The sequence below is a fragment of the Oncorhynchus kisutch genome, linkage group LG24 (assembly GCF_002021735.2).
Source record: "Oncorhynchus kisutch isolate 150728-3 linkage group LG24, Okis_V2, whole genome shotgun sequence".
NCBI lineage: Eukaryota > Metazoa > Chordata > Actinopteri > Salmoniformes > Salmonidae > Oncorhynchus > Oncorhynchus kisutch.
The window spans coordinates 10,517,370-10,538,930 of NC_034197.2; the positions used below are offsets into that span (position 1 = coordinate 10,517,370).

The following is a 21,561-nucleotide window of genomic DNA, read 5'->3' on the forward strand; positions in this document are numbered from 1 at the left end:
TGTGGCGAGCTGGAATTTTCCCCAACACTTTTGATTCAGTTTAATAAAAAAATATTGACACAAAAGCATTGAAAAGAGGGAAAAGTACTATTGTTTAGACTGATTTGCCTCATGATTTGTCATCTGTGCTTCAGTCTGATCAACTGTAGCTTACTGATAACAACCACAGTTGCAGGTAGCCTAGAGACGCCTATGCACGCTGATCCCCTCTGACCAAGGGAAAAGAAGAGGTAACGTCATTTACTTCTAGCCTAAGCTATGTAATGCATTTATAGCCTAAGCTATGTAATGTATTTATAGCCATTTGTGTTAAGAGAAAATGTGAATGTGATCAAACTTCAGGTGGCTAGGCTACCTAGACCTTATCAATTCAAAATTATTGACTGGAATTAATCAACACAATAGTGATGACATTTTTATTTATTTTATTTAACCTTTATTTAACTAGGCAAGTCAGTTAAGAACAAATTCTCATTTACAATGACGGCCTACCCAGATGACGCTGGGCCAACTGTGCGCCGCCCTATGGGACTCCCAATCACGGCCAGTTGTGATACATCCTGGAATCGAACCAGGATCTGTAGTGACGCCTCTAACACTGAGATGCAGTGCCTTAGACCACTGGGTGAGTAACTTTTTAATTACAGATGCAAAGGCCTACACGATGCAACCCTGCAGAAAGCAAACTCAGCCCTCAGTTCTATTGTCCAATCGCAGTTGTTGTCGATAACTATTATTAATATATATTTTTTTTAATCTTGTCCCAGATAAAACCGTTTTACAGCTGATTTATTACTTTGTTATACCCTTCAACTTGGGTCCGAAGTTTTACCTGGTTAGGTTAGCCCAGTGGTCCTCAAACCTCTCCTCGGGGAACCCCAGAGGTTTCACACAGAACTTGTTCACCTGATTCAGAGTGCGCTCTTCACAGACAAATCCCAATTTCAACTGTACAGGGCAGATGGCAGACAGCGTGTATGGCGTTTGTGAGCGAGAGGTTTGCTGATGTCAACGTTGTGAACAGAGTGCCCCATGGTGGCGGTGGGGTTATATGGGCAGGCATAAGCTACGGACCACAAACACAATTGCATTTTATCGATGGCAATTTGAACGCCCTGAGATACCGTGACGAGATCCTAAGGCCCATTCAGCACGATAATAATGGCGCAAGGATCTGTACACAATTCCTGGAAGCTGAAAATGTCACAGACATGTCACCACCCATTGAGCTAGAGCTGAGCGATATATCAAATTAATTCAAATGTATGTTTTTTTTGCGCAATATTCCAATTGCCTGTATCGCAAGAATGTAGGTTTTGTGTCCGCTTATTCTCATGTTGTATTTTTGGTCTTGTCTCATTCGCTCCTCTGTGTGCACCTTCCTATTTACACCAGAGATATCGATATAATGACGAGATTCACGTCTCCGCACTAGCAATGGGAGTCATTGTCCCAAATGCGGGAAGGCTGCGACAAGCTGTCTCACCCTGATCTTTTTCACCTGTCTTGTGCTTGTCTCCACCCCCCACCAGGTGTCTCCAATTTTCCCCATTATCCTCTGTGTATTTATACCTGCGTTTTCTGTTTGTCTGTTGCCAGTTCGTCTTGTCTTGCCAAGTTTTACCAGCGCTTTTTGCAGTTTTCCAGTCTTTGTAGTTTCTGTTTTCTAGTCCTCCTCGTTCTGATTATTCTGCCTGCCCTGACCCTGAGCCTGCCGTCCTGTACCTGTCGGACTCTGATCTGATTGCAAACCTCTTTTTGTCCTTGACTTGCCCTTTGCCTGCTCCCCATGTTATAATAAATTATCTGAGAACTGAATCATCTACCGTCTGTATCTGGGTCATATCCTGAGTCGTGAGAGTACGAACTGGCCATGACTTACCCAGCAGAATCCTACCAGCCCCGCAACGCTGTCTGCCTACAAGGAGCCACCATTGGAAGACACGAGGAGCTACTTCAGAACCTTATGGAAGGACTCCATACCTTGGCGGAATGCCATGACCAGGGTTTCAACTCAGTGCTGGAGCAATTCCGCGAGTTATCTACTAAGCAGCAAGTTACTACAGTAACCCCCCACTACCAGTGGTGCTACTCCCCAATCTAGCCCGGCTTCCAGAGAACCGTTCCCACGGGAATCACCGAGGGCTTATCGACTCGCTTCCCCCGGAGCCCATGCAACTTGGCAGGGCCAGGTTTTCTCCTGCTGAACACTTACGCAGACTGAGCCCCGAGAGCTGTCTGTATTGTGGAACTGCAGGACATTAAATATCTACCTGTCCATTAAAAGACCAGGGTCATCAAGCAGGTATGAGTACGCTGGTGGGCCGTACAGAAAGTTTCCCTTCTTCCATTACTCGCACCCCTCTCCATGCTATTCTGTTGTGGGGTGACCAGTCCAAATCTCTCCGGGTGCTCATTGACTCTGGGGCCAACGAGAGCTTTTTGTTAAATCAGAAAAATGTGAATTCCATCTCCTTCCTAGGGTACGTCATTGCTGCTGGAAATATTCAGCTGGACTCTGACAAGGTGAGAGCGGTGATGGATTGGCCTCAACTCACATCCAGAGTACAACTGCAACATTTCCTGTGGTTTGTTCATTTCTACCGCCGCTTCATCCGGGGTTACAGCACCCTGGCTTCCCCCCTCTCAGCACTCACCTCTCCCAAAGTTCCATTCACGTGGTCTCCAGCAGCTGACTGGGCGTTCTCGGACCTCAAGCATTGGTTTATTACAGCTCCCATTTTAACCCATCCGGACCCGTCCCATCAGCTTGCCTCAGTCTTCAGAGTGGGGGCTGTTCTGTCCCAGAGTGTTGCCAAGGACCAAAAGTCGCATCCCTGCGTTTTCCTTTCCCATCGTCTTAACCCCGAAGAGAGGAACTACGATGTGGGAAATCGAGAACTACTCGCGGCCAAGATGGTGTTGGAGGAGTGGAGGCACTGGTTAGAGGGGGCGGAACATCCATTCGTAGTGTGGACTGATCACAAGAACCTGGAATATCTCCGCACCGCCTCAACTCTAGGCAAGCTTGATGTGCCCTGCTTTTCACTCTGTTCAATTGACGATTTCCTTCCGCCCGGGGTCCAAGAATGTGAAGCAGTCTCATGCTTCTATAGCCCAGCTGCTACACCGTCGGACACCAAGACCATCCTCCCTACCTCTTGTCTCATATATCCCTGGACTTCTTCACTGGTCTCCCTCCATCAGATGGCAACACCACGATCCTTACAGTGGTGGATAGGTTTTCCAAAGTTTCCCATTTCATTCCCCTTCCCAAGTTACCCTCAGCCAAGGAGATGGCCCAGCTCATGGTGCAGCACATCTTCCGGATCCATGGACTTCCGGTGGACATTGTCTGCGATCGTGGTCCTCAGTTTCTGGAAGGCGTTCTGCAACCTCATTGGGTCGTCGGCAAGCCTGCCCTCTGGTTTTCACCCCCTGTCTAACGGCCAGTCGGAGCGAGGACCTGGAGACGGCCTCGCCTCTGCCCACCCCACCCCCTGGAATCAGCAACTAGTGTGGGTGGAATACGCCCGCAACACCTTTCCCTGCCCGGCCACTGGTCTCTCGCCTTTCGAGTATTCCCTAGGATATCAGCCCACACTCTTCCCTGAGGAAGAGGTCAGCATACCCTTGGCCCAGATGTTCGTCAGCCGCTGTCGCCATACCTGGAAGAGAGCCCGGCCCACTCTTCTCAAGATCACCTCCAAGTATCGGTAACAGGTGGACTGCCACCGGACCCCTGCTACCCACAACCGTCTTGGGCAGAGGGTATGGCTGCCCTCTTGGGATCTACCCCTCCGGGTGGAGTCCCGTAAACTTTCCCCCCCGTTTTATTGGCCCTTTCCCCATCTCAAATATTCTTAGCCCCTCTGCTGTTTATCTTCTGTTGCCCCACACCCTCTGTATACATCCTACGTTTCATGTGTCTAGGATTAAACCTCTATCTCCTGTTTCTTGCTGTTCTGTCCCTGATTGACGCTGCCCTGTATTACTGACCCTCCAGCCTCTCACGCCAACAAAGATGATAGACCACATCTTCCTCTCTAACAATGCAGTTTCAACTCGCTATTTGTATTTAAGATTTGGTCCAACAGAATCGGTCATATGGACACAAACACATTGAGACATAATTTTACTGTAATAGAGGATACATTCACTTTTCTAACAATACTCTTTTTATGTCTCAACTACTCAAATTGCACGCCGAGCAGACACTACTGAGAGTGTCAATGAACATTGATTCTGGAAAATGAATGCTCAGTTTGTCACACACAGCATTGGGGTACCACCTAATTCATTGTTATACTAGCTGTCTAGTCTGTGTTTGATAAATGTGCAACCAGCTTAAAACACAATTATATAAGGAACTGGCCATTCATTCTGAGAAATAAGGTAGCCCACTTGATTTCAACATATGAACAAACATCTGGACAGACTAATATGCTTTTCAAACAGTTGAGACAGACAGAACGGTATGTTCATAACAATTAAATGGTTCAACCTTGTTAGCAAATACTGTAGATCCAAATTGGCTAAACTGTAAATATAAAGATTAGCCAGGTAATCACTAGCAAAAAAGGGCATTTTTATATACAGACTTGAAAGCCAGATCATTTTTATTATTATTTTGACAGAATAATTAGATTATTAGTGGGTGTTATATATAGCATAGGTATAACTTCACAAGTCCTGAATTCATTAGATTATTGCTGACTGTTTGCAGTGTATTTTATCTTTAATTGTACAACAATGCTCATTTTAGGTAAAAACATTTTTTAAAATAGAGATAGACAGTGCATTCAGAAAGTATTCAGACCCCTTGACCTTTTCCACATTTTGTTACATTACAGCCTTATTCGAAAATGGATTCAATCGTTTTTTCCCCTCATCAATCTACACACAATGCCCCATAACGACAAAACAAAAAACGTTTTTTAGAAAGTTTGCAAAAAAAAAAATTTCATAAATATGACATTTACATAAGTATTCAGACCCTTTACTCAGTACTTTGTTGAAGCACCTTTGGCAGCGATTACAGTCGCCAGTTTTCTTGGGTATGACGTCACAAGCTTGGACCAACTGTATTTAGGGAGTTTCTCCCATTCTTCTCTACAGATCCTCTCAAGCTCTGTCAAGTTGGATGGGGAACGTCACTGCACAGCTATTTTCACGTCTCTCCAGAGATGTTCGATTGGGTTCAAGTCCGGGCTCTGTCTGGGCTACTCAAGGACATTCAGAGACTTGTCCCGAAGCCACTCCTGCATTTTCTTGGCTGTGTGCTTAGGGTTGTTGTCCTGTTGGAAGGTGAACCTTCGCCCCAGTCTGAGGTCCTGAGCGCTTTGGAGTAGGTTTTCATCAAGGATACTGAATGGCGCCGGCTACCGTTTTAGGGGCTCTTTCCAACTTATTCTGTACATAATGTTTCTGCTATGACTGAAAGAGCTTCTGGATATCAGGACAGTGTTTACTCACCTCGTACTGGACGATGATTTTTTCTTTAACGAGTCGGACGCGAAGAGTTGACTTCAGACACCCGTCAAGGGCAACATCCCCGTCATTCGCAGGAGAAAGAGACGGAGATATCGGGGACGTAGTTCGGGGTGCCTGGTAAGGATCTGACGGCGAGTGAGTGATCTGCCTCTACCCTCAGTCCTATTAGCCAACATACAATCATTGGATAACAAAATAGACGAGCTACGATCACCAATATCCTACCAACAGGACATAAAAAACTGTAATATCTTATGTTTCAGAGTCGTGGCTGAACCACGACATGGATAACATACAGCTGGCGGGGTTTGCGCTGCATCGGCAAGATAGAACTGCTGTCTCCGGTAAGACAAGGGGTGGCGGTCTGTGTATATTTGTAACCAACAGCTGGTGTATGAAATCTAATATTAAGGAAGTCTCAAGGTTTTATTCAACTGAGGTAGAGTATCTAATGATAAACTGTAGGCCACACTATTTGCTAAGAGAGTTTTTATCAATATTCTTCGTAGCTGTCTATTTACCACCACAAACCGATGCTGGCACTAAGTCCACATTCAATGAGCTGTATAAGGCCATAAGCAAAAAGGAAAACGCTCATCCAGAGGCGGCACTCCTAGTGGCCAGGAATTTTAATGCAGGGAAACTTAAATCCATTTTACATCATTTCTACCAGCATTTTAAATGTGCAACCAGGTGTTATATGTTTTTTTGTGTGTTTTTATTTTAATTTAGTTTTTGAGTATGTGTGTGTATATATGTATGTATATGTGTGTATGTATGTACGTATGTATGTATATATATATATGCACCAAGGAAAATAAATAGATTAAGAAAAATAAATGCTTTTATTTGACTTTATCATTCATTTTTATTTTATTTTTATTTTTTATTTTTTCAAATGTATTATTATTTTTTGACTTTTTCTTTTTTTAAAGCCTGTCACATCTGTGAATGTGGAATGTGTTTTTAAAGCCTGTCACATCTGTGAATGTGGAATGTGTTTTTAAAGCCTGTCACATCTGTGAATGTGGAATGTGTTTTTAAAGCCTGTCACATCTGTGAATGTGGAATGTGTTTTTAAAGCCTGTCACATCTGTGAATGTGGAATGTGTTTTTAAAGCCTGTCACATCTGTGAATGTGGAATGTGTTTTTAAAGCCTGTCACATCTGTGAATGTGGAATGTGTTTTTAAAGCCTGTCACATCTGTGAATGTGGAATGTGTTTTTAAAGCCTGTCACATCTGTGAATGTGGAATGTGTTTTTAAAGCCTGTCACATCTGTGAATGTGGAATGTGTTTTTAAAGCCTGTCACATCTGTGAATGTGGAATGTGTTTTTAAAGCCTGTCACATCTGTGAATGTGGAATGTGTTTTGTTGGTTTATTGAAAAACAAGAAAACATAATAAAACTTTAAATTGAAAAACAAAAGTCAATAAAGAAGAAGTGGTCAGATGACACAGATGCTAAACTACAGGACTGTTTTGCTTGCACAGACTGAAATATGTTCCCGGGATTCTTCCTATGACATTGAGGAGTACACCACATCAGTCACTGGATTCATCAATAAGTGCATCGATGACGTCGTCCCCACTCATTTTACTGCTGCTCTTTAACTTTTTTTATTTTTTATTTTTTACTTAACACTGCATTGTTGGTTAAGGGCTTGTAAGTAAGCATTTCACTGTAAGGTCTACTACACCTGTTGTATTTGGCGCATCTGACAAATAAAATTGGATTTGATTGGACCTCTCTGTACTTTGCTCCGTTCATCTTTCCCTCAATCCTGACTAGTCTCCCAGTCCCTGCCTCTGAAAAACATCCCTAAAGAATGATGCTGCCGCCACCATGCTTCACCTTAGGGATGGTGCCAGGTTTCCTCCAGACTTGACACTTGGCATCCAGGCTAAAATGTTCAATCTTAGTTTCATCAGAACAGAGAATCTTGTTTCTCATGGTCTAAGAGACCTTTAGGTGCCTTTTGGCAAACTCCAAACGGGCTCTCATGTGCCTTTCACTGAGGAGTGGCTTCCGTCTGGCCAATCTACCATTAAGGCCTGATTAGTGGAGTCATGCACAGTTGGTTGTCCTTCTAGAAGGTTCTCCCATCTCCACAGAGGAACTATGCAGCTCTGTCAGAGTTACCATCGGGTTCTTGGTCACCTCCTTGACCAAGGCCCTTCTCCCCCAATTGCTCAGTTTGGCTGGTTGGACAGCTATAGGAAGAATATTGGTGGTTTCAAACTTCTTCCATTTAAGAATGATGGAGGCCACTGTCTTCTCGGGGTCCTTCAATGCTGCAGAATCTGTTTGTACTCTTCCCCAGATCTGTGCCTCGACACAATCCTGTCTCGGAGCTCTACGGACAATTCCTCCTTTCTGCTCTGACATGCACTGTCAACTGTGGGCCTTATATAGACAGGTGTGTGCCTTTCCAAATCATGTCCAATCAATTGCATTTGCAAAGAAATTCAAAAAACCTGTTCTCACCTTGTCAATATGGGGTATTGTATGTGGATTGACGAGGGAAAAAAATATTTTATCCATTTTAGAATAAGGCTGTAACGTAACAAAATGTGGAAAAAGTCAAGGGGTCTGAATACTTTCCCGAATGCACTGTACATTGTGAATCGGCCATAAGTATGAAAGAAATGTAGATATGATTTTTAGGCCATATCGCCCAGCCCTACATTGAGCATGTTTGGGATGCTCTGGATCTAAGTATACGACAGCATGTTCCAGGTCCCGCCAATATTCGCACAGCCATTGAACAGGAATGGGACAATATTCCACAGGCCGCAATCAACAGCCTGATCAACTCTATGCGAAAGAGATGTGTTGTGCTGCATGAGCCAAATGGTGGTCCCACCAGATGCATATCTATATTCCTAGTCATGTGAAATCCATAGATTAGGCCCTAATGGATATATTTCAATGGACTGATTTCCTGTATATCAACTGTAACTCAGTAAAATCTTTGAAATGGTTGCATGTTATGTTGCGTTTATATTTTTGTTCATATTCAGCGGGTGTTCATATTCAGCGGGTGTTCATATTCAGCCTGTGTTCATATTCAGCGGGTGTTCATATTCAGCGGGTGTTCATATTCAGCGGGTGTTCATATTCAGCGGGTGTTCATATTCAGCGGGTGTTCACATTCAGCGGGTGTTCATATTCAGCGGGTGTTCATATTCAGCAGGTTACTAAATTAATCAGTTATTCATGCTTGAACTGCACTCACCCATCTGCCTTAATGTACGTCATGGAATTTTGGTCAAATAGAAGCTATTTTTAAAACGATTGAATTATCAATGACTTAGCCATCTCTTAACCAATCCCTTAGGTTTTCCTCAAACTAAGTTAAGAGCTGTACCATGGGCCTACACATCGTGTTATTATGGTTCATGGGAATGGGAATAGGTTTTTCAAAAGGTTTTCCCAATTTCCAGAATGATGGACCTTATAGGTCCTTGAAGCAAAGTTGTTCGGCATGAAGAAAGACGCCTACACACAAAGTGGGCTCCAGTTTCTGTGTATCAAATTATCTATATATATATTTTTTTAAATGCTTGAGTTATTTGACCATGTCAAGGAAAAATAATTCAGACAATAACAATACCTTTGCTGTGAACCCCTAATACTCATTGTAACTCAGCTGTAGCCTACCTTCTGCATGTCCTCTCTGTTGGCGGTGTGGCTGATGATGCTGTCAGTGTGGTGGCTGCTGAACGGTCTGGAAGTCTTACAGTCAAAGGAGAGGCGTCTCTGAGCCACACTGATGCCACTGAAGTCCTTCCCATCCACCCTACAGTCACACCAGATAACGGAATTGGTTTATTAAAGGAAAGGCAACACAAAACAACTGATATTATCACCTAAGCACAAAATTAACTTTTCACAAAATCAGATCAATCTTAACTGGCTTATACATAGAATCCAACAGTGCTTTTGCTTCTATCATTTCCTCACCTGTTCAGTAACTGCTGCATGAAATTGTCGGAGCGCGCTCCCCTGTACATAACAGCCAGCTGGCCCTGTGATTGGTCCATCACCACCTCACAGGAGTGACCCCTCCCAGAGCGGTCTATCCCAACCCCCTCGACCCCGTTCATGTAGGCTCTCTCCTCCTCCAGAGCTCTCCTCAGACCCTCCGCCTTCTCCATCAGCATAGAGATATTCAGGCTCTCCACCCCCACCCCATCTCCTTTAGACTTAGACCCCGCCATCTTGGAAGGGATGTTCAGCCTCCACTCTCCACCCTTCTTTTCGTCTTTGACTTTAGGGGGTATGTCTGGTTTGCGGCTCAGAGCTGGGAGTTTGCTCTTCTTCAGGCCGAACCAGCTTGCGATGCCATTGGAGCCTTTCTGTTTCACCTCGGTGACCTGTTCAAAGTGTTTATTTATCAAATTGATGACAGCAAACACTCTGAAATACTTGATAATAACACATTACGACTCAACACTACCACACAGTTAGAGAAAACAACCATCAATACCTGTCCTCTGTCTCGGTCCTGCTCTGCCAGTTTCAGCATGTTCTCCTCAATACCCTTCATCACCTTCTCTTCCATGGCTGACGTCGGGCCAGGGGTGGGGCCGGGGACAATAGGGACAAGGTGCCTCTCCTCCTCCTGCTGCGTGCCTGACGTTGGCCTTGGGGGAGGAAAGCTGTCTCCGTGCGCCGTGGTGTTTCTCTTCCTGTTTGCGTTGAGCTTGCTCCTATCCTCGGACTTGGATGAGTAGCGTGGCGTCAGCGCCGGGGCATCCAGGGTGGGTTTCCCAGCTCCACCTCTACTGACAGCTGAGGGTGAGGGAGCCGGGGCCTGGCAGGGTTTAGACGGGGACTTAGGCAGGACTTTGTTGGGGCTGCTGCTGCTCTGAGGGATGCTGGGTGCAGGTTGTTTACCCTGGTAAGACAGGTTCAGAGAAGCTGGGCATTTCACGTTGTGTGGAACCATGGGAGAGTCCGTGTTTGGGGATGGGAGGCCCAGTTTACCTTTGGGGCTGTCTGTATTAGTCACACCCACTCTGGATGAGAGCGTCTCCAGCTCTGCCTTAGCGACTGAAGAGCCAGAGAGAAGAGACTTAGCTGCTGGATCATAGGACTGACAAGCACCAGGGAACATCAAAGCAACATTACCAAGAATACCTTTAGGCTTACCATCCAAAGAGTCTGTATATTTTGAGTGCCTCTGCTCCTCTAAATTATGATCCACAGGCCTCTCCGCTGTCTTATTCCTGTCATCGTTAAAAGGGACTATACTCTCATCACTATGAGGGTCTGGCTTGTCTACTGGCAGCAGCACATTGACTTGTAAATCCTCAGAGCTCCTCAGCTTGCCAAGTGCAGCCAACCTGTCTTTGAATGTGTGACTAGACTCGGCTGGCTGCCTCCCTGGCCCTGCTACCCGAGAAGGCCTCTTGGGAATGGATGAGGGATCATGTCTCTTGGCTGGGAGAGCTGGAGGCTGGGACTGGGAGAGATCAGAGTTCTGCATGGTGGTTTCTCTAGTGTCCTGGTCCTGCGATCCTCTGTCTTTCATGCTGGCGTAGTGAGCAGGGCTCCCCTGAAACTGAGCTGCTCTGAGGGCAGAGGGGTTGGGCAGACTGTGGTGGCCGTGCCAGACTGGGCTCTCTGTGTTCACATCCTGATCGGACGAGGATGAAGAAGATGAGGAAGATGAGGAGGAGGAGGAGTCCGAGGCAGGGGAGAAATGCTGCAGCTGGAGACTACGGACATTCTCTTTCTGTAGTAGTGGATTCACTAGCTTCCTGTCACTATCTGTGTTGGTATGAGAGGAAGATGATGTGTTTACGTTCTCTGGGACCTTGGATTCTTCCAGCTGAGCCGAGGTGGAGAGTTCCAAAACATTCTCATAGTACGGGACCTTCTGAGGAGAGGCCCTGGGTGTCTGTGATGTGCCAGGGGCCAGTGGCTTGGGGACCACACAGCTTGCCTTGGGGACCGAGAGGCTGCTGTAGCAAAGTTCCTTGGCTGGAGGGGAGCAGGCATCCTCAGGCTGTGGCGGGGAGGTGGGGGCTGAGGCTGAGTGTGTGGTGGCTGGGTAGGACTCTGACCTAGCGGGTGGAGGAGGGTGCCTGGTCCTCTCTGTGGTGGTGGCTCTGCGTGAGGGGACGGGGGAGTGGTACACCTCATAGTTATTGGTACGGCAGGGGATCTTGGAGGTGCGGGTGAGCTGTGGGCTCAGGCGGACAGGACTGGCCGCTGCCTGGGTCCTCTCTGCCATCGTGGGGATCTTTATAAACTTTAGGATCCTGGACGGGGAGTTGATCGCAGCAGCTTTGACGTCGATGAGGCAGGAGGAGGGGATGGGGCTGAAGGCCACATTGGCTCTCCCTGAGAGAGCTCCCTCCCCTGCTGGGCCACTGTCTTTCTCTGGAATAACTACATCACTCAAAACATTATCACTGTCATTGGAGGAGAGGAGAAACCCATTGGTTTCCAGCTCACAGTATGCAATCTGAGGGTTGTCCTTCACTCCAGGGACAGGCAGCTGGGAGGTAAACAAACTACTGATGTCTTCAGATTTTCCTTTAAGACAGTCCTCTTCATCTGTGCCCTTGACCTGCCCTGTCTTTATCGCTGCCTCTGGGCACCGATTGGCTGGACTAGTCTGATCTACGCTTGTGACTGACAAGTAAGAGTTGGGACCCGCTGGTTGCTGGTGGTCATTCATTGTCTGGTGTTTCTCCACTGATGTGCTCTTGATGTGGAACTCACTTAGAGCAGCTGCGGTGGGTGTGCCTTTGACGTGGTTCGGCGTTGGATTAGGCTTCGGAGTGCAAATATGGTTACATTTGACCGGACTGTCTGTGCTCCTCTTGCAGTGAGTAGGACATAACCGCCCTTCACCATCGACACGCTGTTGGTGTTGCGTGCTGTCAGAGTCTGAGCAGGAGCAGCGGCAGCGTGCCTGGTGCTTCTGACACAGGTCTCCAGCAGCCAGCACAGCCTCCGTGGACATCAGAACCTGGCTGTAGTCACAGAAGGAAACGCTGCCTGCCGAGGGGTGGAACTTGAGGGGGTCGGTCTCCTCCATCTTGCGGAGGACCTCCAGGATGTGTGCTTTCTTCTTGAAGAATGGGGACAGGGCCTCCATGGATGCGGCTGGGCCTCGGGGGGGAGTCGCTGGGGCCTGTGGCAGTGTGCGGTGGAACCCATTTCCCTGTTGAGAGAAATATTGTCAGGTTGTTATTATAGGAGTGAACGTGTTCTCAATAACTAAATTGGTTAAACAAAGGTTATAAACAAGATTCAAATCATTTCTTTCAATAGCACTTCCACCAGACTGCAGCCTTATACTGTGTATGAAATATCGACAGAACAAACCACTGTTGGCATAAGTGAAGGAAATCAGTTTAACAGAGAAAGTCCAGGTCTCTTGAATACAATAGTGAAATAGAAAGGATATCCATTTCATATGAGAAACCATAGACCCAACAGTATACATCATGACTGCTGCCGTAACCCAGACAGTGTTTATCCCCATAGGAGTCTACAGCCATGTCTCAGGATTAAGTGTTGACCGTGCTTTGTCCTCACCTTGGCTTGTGCTTGACTCTGTGACTGTGACTCCACCTGTTTGTCAGAGACATTGGGCAGCAGCTGTGTATTGTACACTGGGAGGGGTCCTGGCTGCACCTGTAACAGTAAATTCAATGCAATTAGGATATCATGTACACCACTTTAAGCAAACAATAGTTATAGGACTCTATACAATAGGCTACATCACTACACAGCAGATTATGACAGATTATGACGTTGCCCTGAGACATGGCTGTATACTCCTATGGCGCACACAAAAGTGTTCTTCAGGCTGTCCAGATTAGAAAACCTATTTTTGGTTCAAGGTAGAACCCTTTCGGGTTCCATGTAAACCCTCTGTAGAAAGGGTTCACATGGAACCCAAAAGGGTTGTACCTGGAACCAGAAAGGGTTCTTTAAAGGGTTCTCCTATGGGGTTAGCCTGGAGAAACCTTTAAGGTTCTAGAGAGCACCTTTTTTTTCTCTAAGAGTGTTTAACATGGCTCTAGACTCAGTTGGTGTCACGGCCGTCGTTGGAAGTAGACCAAAGGGCAGCGTGGTGAGCGTACATTTCTCTTTTTATTTAAAATGTCGCCAACAAAACAAGAAACGAAAAACAACCGTGAAGCTTACAGGGCTCTAGTGCCACTAACAAAGATAACTACCCACACTGAAAGGAGGGAAAAAGGGGCTACCTAAGTATGATCAGAGACAACGATAGACAGCTATCCCTGATTGAGAACCATACAAAACATAGAAATAAAGAAACCTAGAAAACAAAAATAGCATGCCCACCCCACATCACACCCTGACCTAACCAAATAGAGAAATAAAACGTCTCTCTAAGGTCAGGGCGTGACAGTTGGTGTAATGTTGCCGTGTCTCAGGGCAGATTGTTACTTTATACCTGGTCGTGAGGGCTTGAATGGTTGGGTAGTTTCTGTTGGAAGAGCTCACAGAGCACTCTGTTCTGTCTCTCCAGGTCAAACACATGCATCTTCAGCTTGATGCACTCCTCTCGCAGATCCTGCGTATATGTACACACAAAAGCGTATCATTAAAACCACAACCCATGTCTTACCGGTTGTGATTCAAAATGGGCTTTCAAAAAAAATGATGGATTGTTGAGGATGACTTGTCAGTTTGCCTTTTGGTTGAGTAGAGCTTGGACCACATGGTTGGCCACCTCGTCCAGACATCTCTCATATGCCTCTCTTTGACTCTCATTTGCCAACACGAGAGCTGAATTCTCTGCCTGTTAAAAGAAGCCAATAGATTATTCACAACTGTAAATGTTTAGCATGACAATAACTTTCATAAATTTGAAAATTGAAATGAAAGCAATGAATATGTGGTGAAACTATATTTAAAAAATGACATAATTTGAGACGCTTTATATTCAGTTCATTAAGATTGGGGTTGACTCACCTCCAGCTCTCTGAGTCGGTCCATGAGTTCTCCACTGTTCTCCTCTTCCTCCAGGTAGTCCTCAACGTCCCCCTCGTCTGACTCCAGGTCTTCATCACACATCCTCGGTTCTGTAGCATCAGACATCGTTCTCATCTGGAACACAAGGAGGTTCATAATGTTACAATCGTCTCACTTTTACACCCAAAACATCAATGTACTATGTAATCACCAACATACAGTAAGTCATCTATACCCTTGCGTTGAGACATGGCCCTAGGACCATGCCTCAGGACAACCTGGCTTGATGACTCCTTGCTGTCCCCAGTCCACCTGGCCATGCTGCTGCCCCAGTTTCAACCGTTCTGCCTGCGGCTATGGAACCCTGACCTGTTCACCGGACGTGCTACCTGGCTGTTTTCAACTCTTTAGAGACAGCAGGAGCAGTAGAGATACTCTGAATGATCGGCTATGAAAAGCCAACTGACATTTACTCCTGAGGTGCTGACCAGTTGCACCCTCGACAACCACCGTGATTACTTGGCCATGTTCTGTTATAATCTCCACCCGGCACAGCCAGAAGAGGACTGGCCACCCCTCATAGCCTGGTTCCTTTCTAGGGAGTTTTTCCTAGCCACCGTGCTTCTACACCTGCATTGCTTGCTGTTTGGGGTTTTAGGCTGGGTTTCTGTACAGCACTTTGTGATATCAGCTGATGTAAGAAGAGCTTTATAAATACATTTGATGATTTTGATTTGTAGAGATATCAAAGTATATCTGACCAAATTAGGAAAGACAAACATTGTAATTTTGAATTCCGTAAAGTGAGTGTGGAAGAGGTCAAAAAGAAGAAGATCGTTGTCTATCAACAATGACAAGCCACCGGGGTGTGACAACATGGATGGAAAATGACTGAGGATAATAGCTGACGATATTTCCACTCCTATTTGCCATATTTTCAATTTAAGCCTACTAGAAAGTGTGTGCCCCCAGGCCTGGAGGGAAGCAAAAGTCATTCCACTATCTCCTTTACTGGCTCAAATAGCCGACCAATCAGCCTGTTACCAACCCTTAGTAAACTTTTTTTAAATGGAGTTTGACCAGATACAATGCTATTTTACAGTAAACAAATTGACAACAGACTTTCAGCACACTTATAGGGAAGGACATTCAACAAACACAGCACTTACACAAATGACTGTCACGCCCTGACCTTAGAGAGCCTTTTTATGTCTCTATTTGGTTTGGTCAGGGTGTGATTTGGGTGGGCATTCTATGTTCTGTTTTCTATGTTTTTGTATTTCTATGTTTTGGCAGGGTATGGTTCTCAATTAGGGACAGCTGTCTATCGTTGTCTCTGATTGGGAATCATAGATAGGCAGCCTTTTCTCCTTTTGTCATTGTGGGAAGTTGTCTTTGTTAGGGGTACGATGGCCCTTGTAAGCTTCACGGTCATTTTTTGTCATTTCTTGTTTTTGTTGGCGACATTTTACTAAATAAAAAAAAATGTACGCTCACCACGCTGCACCTTGGTCTTCCTTTAACGACGGTCATGACAGAACTTCCCACCACAAACGGACCGAGCAGCGTGGTAAGGGAGAGCAGCGTCTTCAGGAGGACTGGACATGGGAGGACATCCTGGACGGCAAAGGATCCTGGACTTGGGAGGAGATCCTGGTATGGATCTCCAGCCTGGTGAGTCCTGTGCCTGCTCCCAGATCCAGGCCTCCTGTATGTCTCCCCAGCCTGATGAGCCCTGTGGCAGCTCCACACACCAGGCTGCCAATAGTCTCCTCACTCCAGTGATGATCCATGGCAAGAAGCCTCCAGTGATGATCCATGGCAAGAAGCCTCCAGTGATGATCCATGGCACGAAGCCTCCAGTGATGATCCATGGCACGAAGCCTCCCGTGATGATCCATGGCACGAAGCCTCCAGCGATGATCCCCAGTCCGGAGCCTCCAGCGACGATACCCAGTCCGGAGCCTCCAGCGACGATACCCAGTCCGGAGCCTCCAGCGACGATACCCAGTCCAGAGCCTCCAGCGACGGTCTCCAGTCCGGAGCCACCGGCGGCAGTCTCCAGTCCGGAGCCTCCGGCGGCATTCTCCAGTCCGGAGCCTCCGGCGAGGGTCCCCAGTCCGGGGCCCGCGGCGAGGGTCCCCGCACCAGAGGCGGTACCAAAGTGGGGTGAGCTAGAGGTGGAGCGGGGTCTACGTCCCGTACCAGAGCCGCCACCGCGGATAGATGCCCACCCGGACCCTCCCCTATAGGTTCAGGTTTTGCGGCCGGAGTCCGCACCTTTGGGGTGGGGGTGGGGGGTGTACTGTCACGCCCTGACCTTAGAGAGCCTTTTTATGTCTCTATGATGATAGGCTGAGAGAAATTTATGATAAAAAGATTGTGGGGGCTGTTTTGTTAGACTTCAGTGCTGTTTTTGACATTATCGATCATAGTCTGCTGATGGAAAAACGTATGTGTTATGGCTTTACACCCCCTGCTATACTGTGGATAAAGAGTTACCTGTCTAACAGAACACAGGGGGTATTCTTTAATTGAAGCCTCTCCAACATAATCCAGGTAGAATCAGGAATTCCCCATGTCAATCTTTACTAATGACTTGCCACTGGCTTTGAGTAAAGCAAGTGTGTCTATGCATGTGGATGACTCAACACTATACACGTCAGCTACTACAGCGGCTGAAATGACTGCAACACTTAACAAAGAGCTGCAGTTAGTTTCAGAGTGGGTGGCAAGGAATAAATGAATCCTAGATATTTCTAAAACTAAAAGCATTGTATTTAACTAAATCTTGTAATAAATCATGTGGAAATTGAGCAAGTTGAGGCGACTAAACTGCTTGGAGTTACCATGGATTGTAAACTGTCATGGTCAAAACATATTGATACAACAGAAGCTAAGATGGGGAGCAGTCTGTCCATAATAAAGCACTGCTCTGCCTTCTTGACAGCACTGTCAACAAGGCAGGTCCTACAGGCCCTAGTTTTGTCGCACCTGGACTACTGTTCAGTCGTGTGTTCAGGTGCCACAAAAAGAAACTTAAGAAAATTGCAATTGGCTCGGAACAGGGCAGCACGGCTGGCCCTTGGATGTACACAGAGAGCTAACATTAATGATATGCATGTCAATCTCTTCTGCCTCAAAGTGGAGGAGAGATTGACTTCATCACTACTTGTATTTATGAGAGGTATTGACATGTTGAATGCACCGAGCTGTCTGTTTGAACTACTGGCGCACAGCTTGGACACCCATGCCTACCTCACAGTCCCCGAGTCCAGGACAGACTATGGGAGGCTACATAGAGCCATGACTACATGGAACTCTATTCCACATCAAGTAACTGATATACAAGCAGTAAAATACGATTTAACAAATAAAAATACACCTTATGGAACAGCGGGGACGGTGAAGCAACGCAAACACAGACAGATGCATACACACACACACACACACGATAACATACGCACTATGCACACACATACACACACACACACACACACACGATAACATACGCACTATGCACACACATACACACACACACACACACACACACACGATAACATACGCACAATGCACACATGCATGATAACATACGCACTATGCACACACGTACACATGGATTTTTTTTTGTAGATATGTGGTAGTGGTGGAGTAGGGGCCTGAAGGCACACAGTGTGTTGGGAAATCTGTGAATGTATTGTAACGTTTTTTTAAATGGTTTAACTGCCTTAATTGTACTGGACCCCAGGAAGAGTACAGTATCCATAATAAATACAAATATCAGGACTTTCTCTGGTGAGAACGGAACCGTAATAATCCCTCTCTAGTGTCAGGTTCTTGGCGATGGAGAGATGTAACGCTACTCTGCCATGTTAAGACTGGGTGTGTTTGGTTGGATGAATGCATAACTGATGTATCAGCCTGTTGGTTGGCTTTAGCTAGATTACTGAGTAATCTATAGTAATGTAGAGCATACTGAATAATTTTTTGTTGTTGGACAAAGCCCATAGGAGCAGAACATAATGGTGGGAGTGCTGGTGGTAGTGTTCTGTGACAGCTGTGAGTGGAGGGGAAGGTCTGGAGATATATCCCTGGGTTTCTCAGGAGCATTAAACAGTGTCGGGGATAAGACTGATCTAACACCAGTACTGAAATCCTGCCAAGTCATCCCCTTCACCCCGGAGCTAAACAGACAGGTCATGTACAGTACAGTAAACCCCCTGTTCTCAAACACAAACCGACCGTGGGGATGAGCGCATTGTAAGTCTAAGAGGTGAGTCCTGCGAAGTGCAAAGCGCGCATACGTTTACGGGAAACCTTCGACACCCCCAGAGGACGCATTTGAACAGGTCTAATATTACTGGCCCATCCTCGCCCTCGCTGCCAGTCTGAGAACTCAGCAGCACCATCTAAACTGACGGATTGAGCTATATTCAACTGAGTAAAGGCCAATTGGGCCTGTAATGGAGGGCTGATCAACGTGTCTCCTATAGAGGCATAAGGAAGACGATATTAGCTGCATGTTTAACCTGCCAGAGCGTTAAGGAGGAGTAATAAATATCAGCTATTCTTCACTTAATGCACATTACAGCTCCAGGCATGGGAAGCTACAGTACAATATACACCTGGTTTGTTTATTCATAACAAATGAATAGGACAAAACGACAAAAACTCCTCTTCAGCATAACAGCATCTGCGTGTTCTCGGGAACGTTCACAACGTCCAACTGGGAAAAAAACTTGTTGGATCAACATCGTTTCAGCATCATTTAAATCCTATTTAGGGATGTGATGACATTGAATCAACATGGAAAACTGATTGGATTTTTCAACAAAAAAAGTCATCAACATCAGGGCATTTGTCTAAATCCAATGACATGATGCTAACTCTGTTTTTGAGCTCGCTGTGTGGACAACTCAACCAAACGTAACGTAAAACTCTGCGTTGAAATGACGTGCGTGCCCAGTGGGATGGAACTCCATGTGAACTCCACGTTAACCAAAACATAAAAGTGAGACTAAATATAACATGGTAGATGCTGCTGTTGCTAGGTACTGTACTCTGTGGGGCAGAACCTTGAATCGCGACCAAAACAAAGAGATAAAGGAGAATGCCTCTTTTCTGAATTTAATCCAGACAATTCCAAAGTGACACAATTTATTGATTGCAGCTTGATCAAAGCTGATTCACCCACCCTCATGCTCTCTCCCCCATCCTTAACCTCATCCTCTTCCCCCCCCCCCCATCAGACCAATTCAACTGATATTGATTATACAACAGATCCTACATCCGATCACGGCGGATACAATGAAATTCTAGGCAGGGGTCACAGAGAACTGTAGGGGTCAACTGTAGTGTGGTGAAGGACAGCATTGTCGTTGTGGGGGTGGTGCTTAGGCCACTGACTAGCTTCAGCGTGCCCAAACAGATAACCATTCACAGGGAGAGGAGATCTGTGTGTCTGCCCAGAGACTGCTGTGCCAGGCAGGGAGCAAGGGGTGGGGAGGGAGAGAGCGTGGGAGGGGGGGAGGTTGAGAGTGAGAGAGCGGGAGAAGAGAGAGTACTCGTGAAGAGAGAGAGAGAGCGAGGGAGAGAAAAGAGAGAGAGAGAGATGCCCTGCTACAGAAATGTGCTGATATGAGACTGAGACCCATGGAGAAGCACTGCATGCAAAAGGAGTTTGTGTACAAGGAGGGCGGCCATATTGCTTGCTACCTTATTTTCCCATTATAAAATTATAAACAGGGGAGACTCCCAAACAATTTATGATATACCCGGATAAAAACAAGACGTGCTTTATTACAATCTGCAGTCCGTGATAAGAAGTATGAAATATATATGGTACATACTTCCATCATCTCCTTCTTCTCTTCTGCATTGTGTGATAAAGAGAACACTGACTGTAATTCAAATGTTTACTATCTACTATAGATAAGGACTGTCTGCCCGTGAGATACATAGAACAGAGGCTTCACCCTCATCCCTTGAGTGCCTGATCATTACTAATATCCCAGATATTTCCTCTGTTGACTGACACACAGGAGGATCTAAAAAGAGGAACCTCTAAAAAAGCAAATATGATTTTTCATCACCATCAATGACATATCTAACCACAGTGACAGAGAAGCTGCCCCTGTTTCCTGTAAAAATGACACAAAATGACACTGACACTGTGACATGCACTAAAAAGGACATGAAGAGAAAACAGAGAGTGAAGTACAGAGATAACAAAGGATATGAAGAGAAAACAGAGAGAGAAGGAAAGAGATAACAAAGGACGTGAGGAGAAAACAGAGAGTGAAGTACAGAGATAACAAAGGACGTGAAGAGAAAACAGAGAGTGAAGTACAGAGATAACAAAGGACGTGAGGAGAAAACAGAGAGTGAAGTACAGAGATAACAAAGGGGAACCCTGAACACCATGAAGTACGCGTTGCTTTTGGAGCAGCACTGCTCTTTTCAATGATGCTTCCACCTCCACTGCTCTTTTTCAATGACGCTTCCACCCCCACTGCTCTTTTTCAATGATGCTTCCACCCCCACGGCTCTTTTTCAATGATGCTTCCACCCCCACTGCTCTTTTTCAATGATGCGCCCACCCCCACTGCTCTTTTTCAATGATGCTTCCACCCGCACTGCTGTTTTTCAATGATGCTTCCACCCCCACTGCTCTTTTTCAATGATGCGTCCACCCCCACTGCTCTTTTTCAATGATGCGTCCACCCCCACTGCTCTTTTTCAATGATGCTTCCACCCCCACTGCTCTTTTTCAATGATGCTTCCACCTCCACTGCTCTTATTCAATGATGCTTCCACCCCCCCTGCTCTTTTTCAATGATGCTTCCACCCCCACGGCTCTTTTTCAATTATGCTTCCACCCCCACTGCTCTTTTTCAATGATGCTTCCACCCCCACTGCTCTTTTTCAATTATGCTTCCACCCCCACTGCTCTTTTTCAATGATGCTTCCACCCCCACTGCTCTTTTTCAATTATGCTTCCACCCCCACTGCTCTTTTTCAATGATGCTTCCACCCCCACTGCTCTTTTTCAATGATGCTTTCACCCCCACTGCTCTTTTTCAATGATGCGTCCACGC

The 21,561-nt window shown here is 46.0% G+C and overlaps 1 protein-coding gene across 2 annotated transcripts in view; it reads right to left on the minus strand.

The window, feature by feature from the left end:
- The window catches only part of nckap5l (NCK-associated protein 5-like), a 48,513-nt gene that overhangs the window by 7,431 nt on the left and 19,521 nt on the right, over positions 1-21,561 (minus strand). For both annotated transcript variants that reach the window (XM_020459374.2, XM_031803882.1), the window contains exons 3-9: positions 14,465-14,599; positions 14,184-14,291; positions 13,944-14,063; positions 13,055-13,153; positions 9,987-12,677; positions 9,461-9,873; positions 9,158-9,296 (exon numbers count right to left, since the gene is read on the minus strand). In XM_020459374.2, coding sequence (XP_020314963.2) covers positions 9,158-9,296; positions 9,461-9,873; positions 9,987-12,677; positions 13,055-13,153; positions 13,944-14,063; positions 14,184-14,291; positions 14,465-14,599 — 3,705 coding nt within the window. The remainder of the gene's footprint in view (positions 1-9,157; positions 9,297-9,460; positions 9,874-9,986; positions 12,678-13,054; positions 13,154-13,943; positions 14,064-14,183; positions 14,292-14,464; positions 14,600-21,561) is intronic.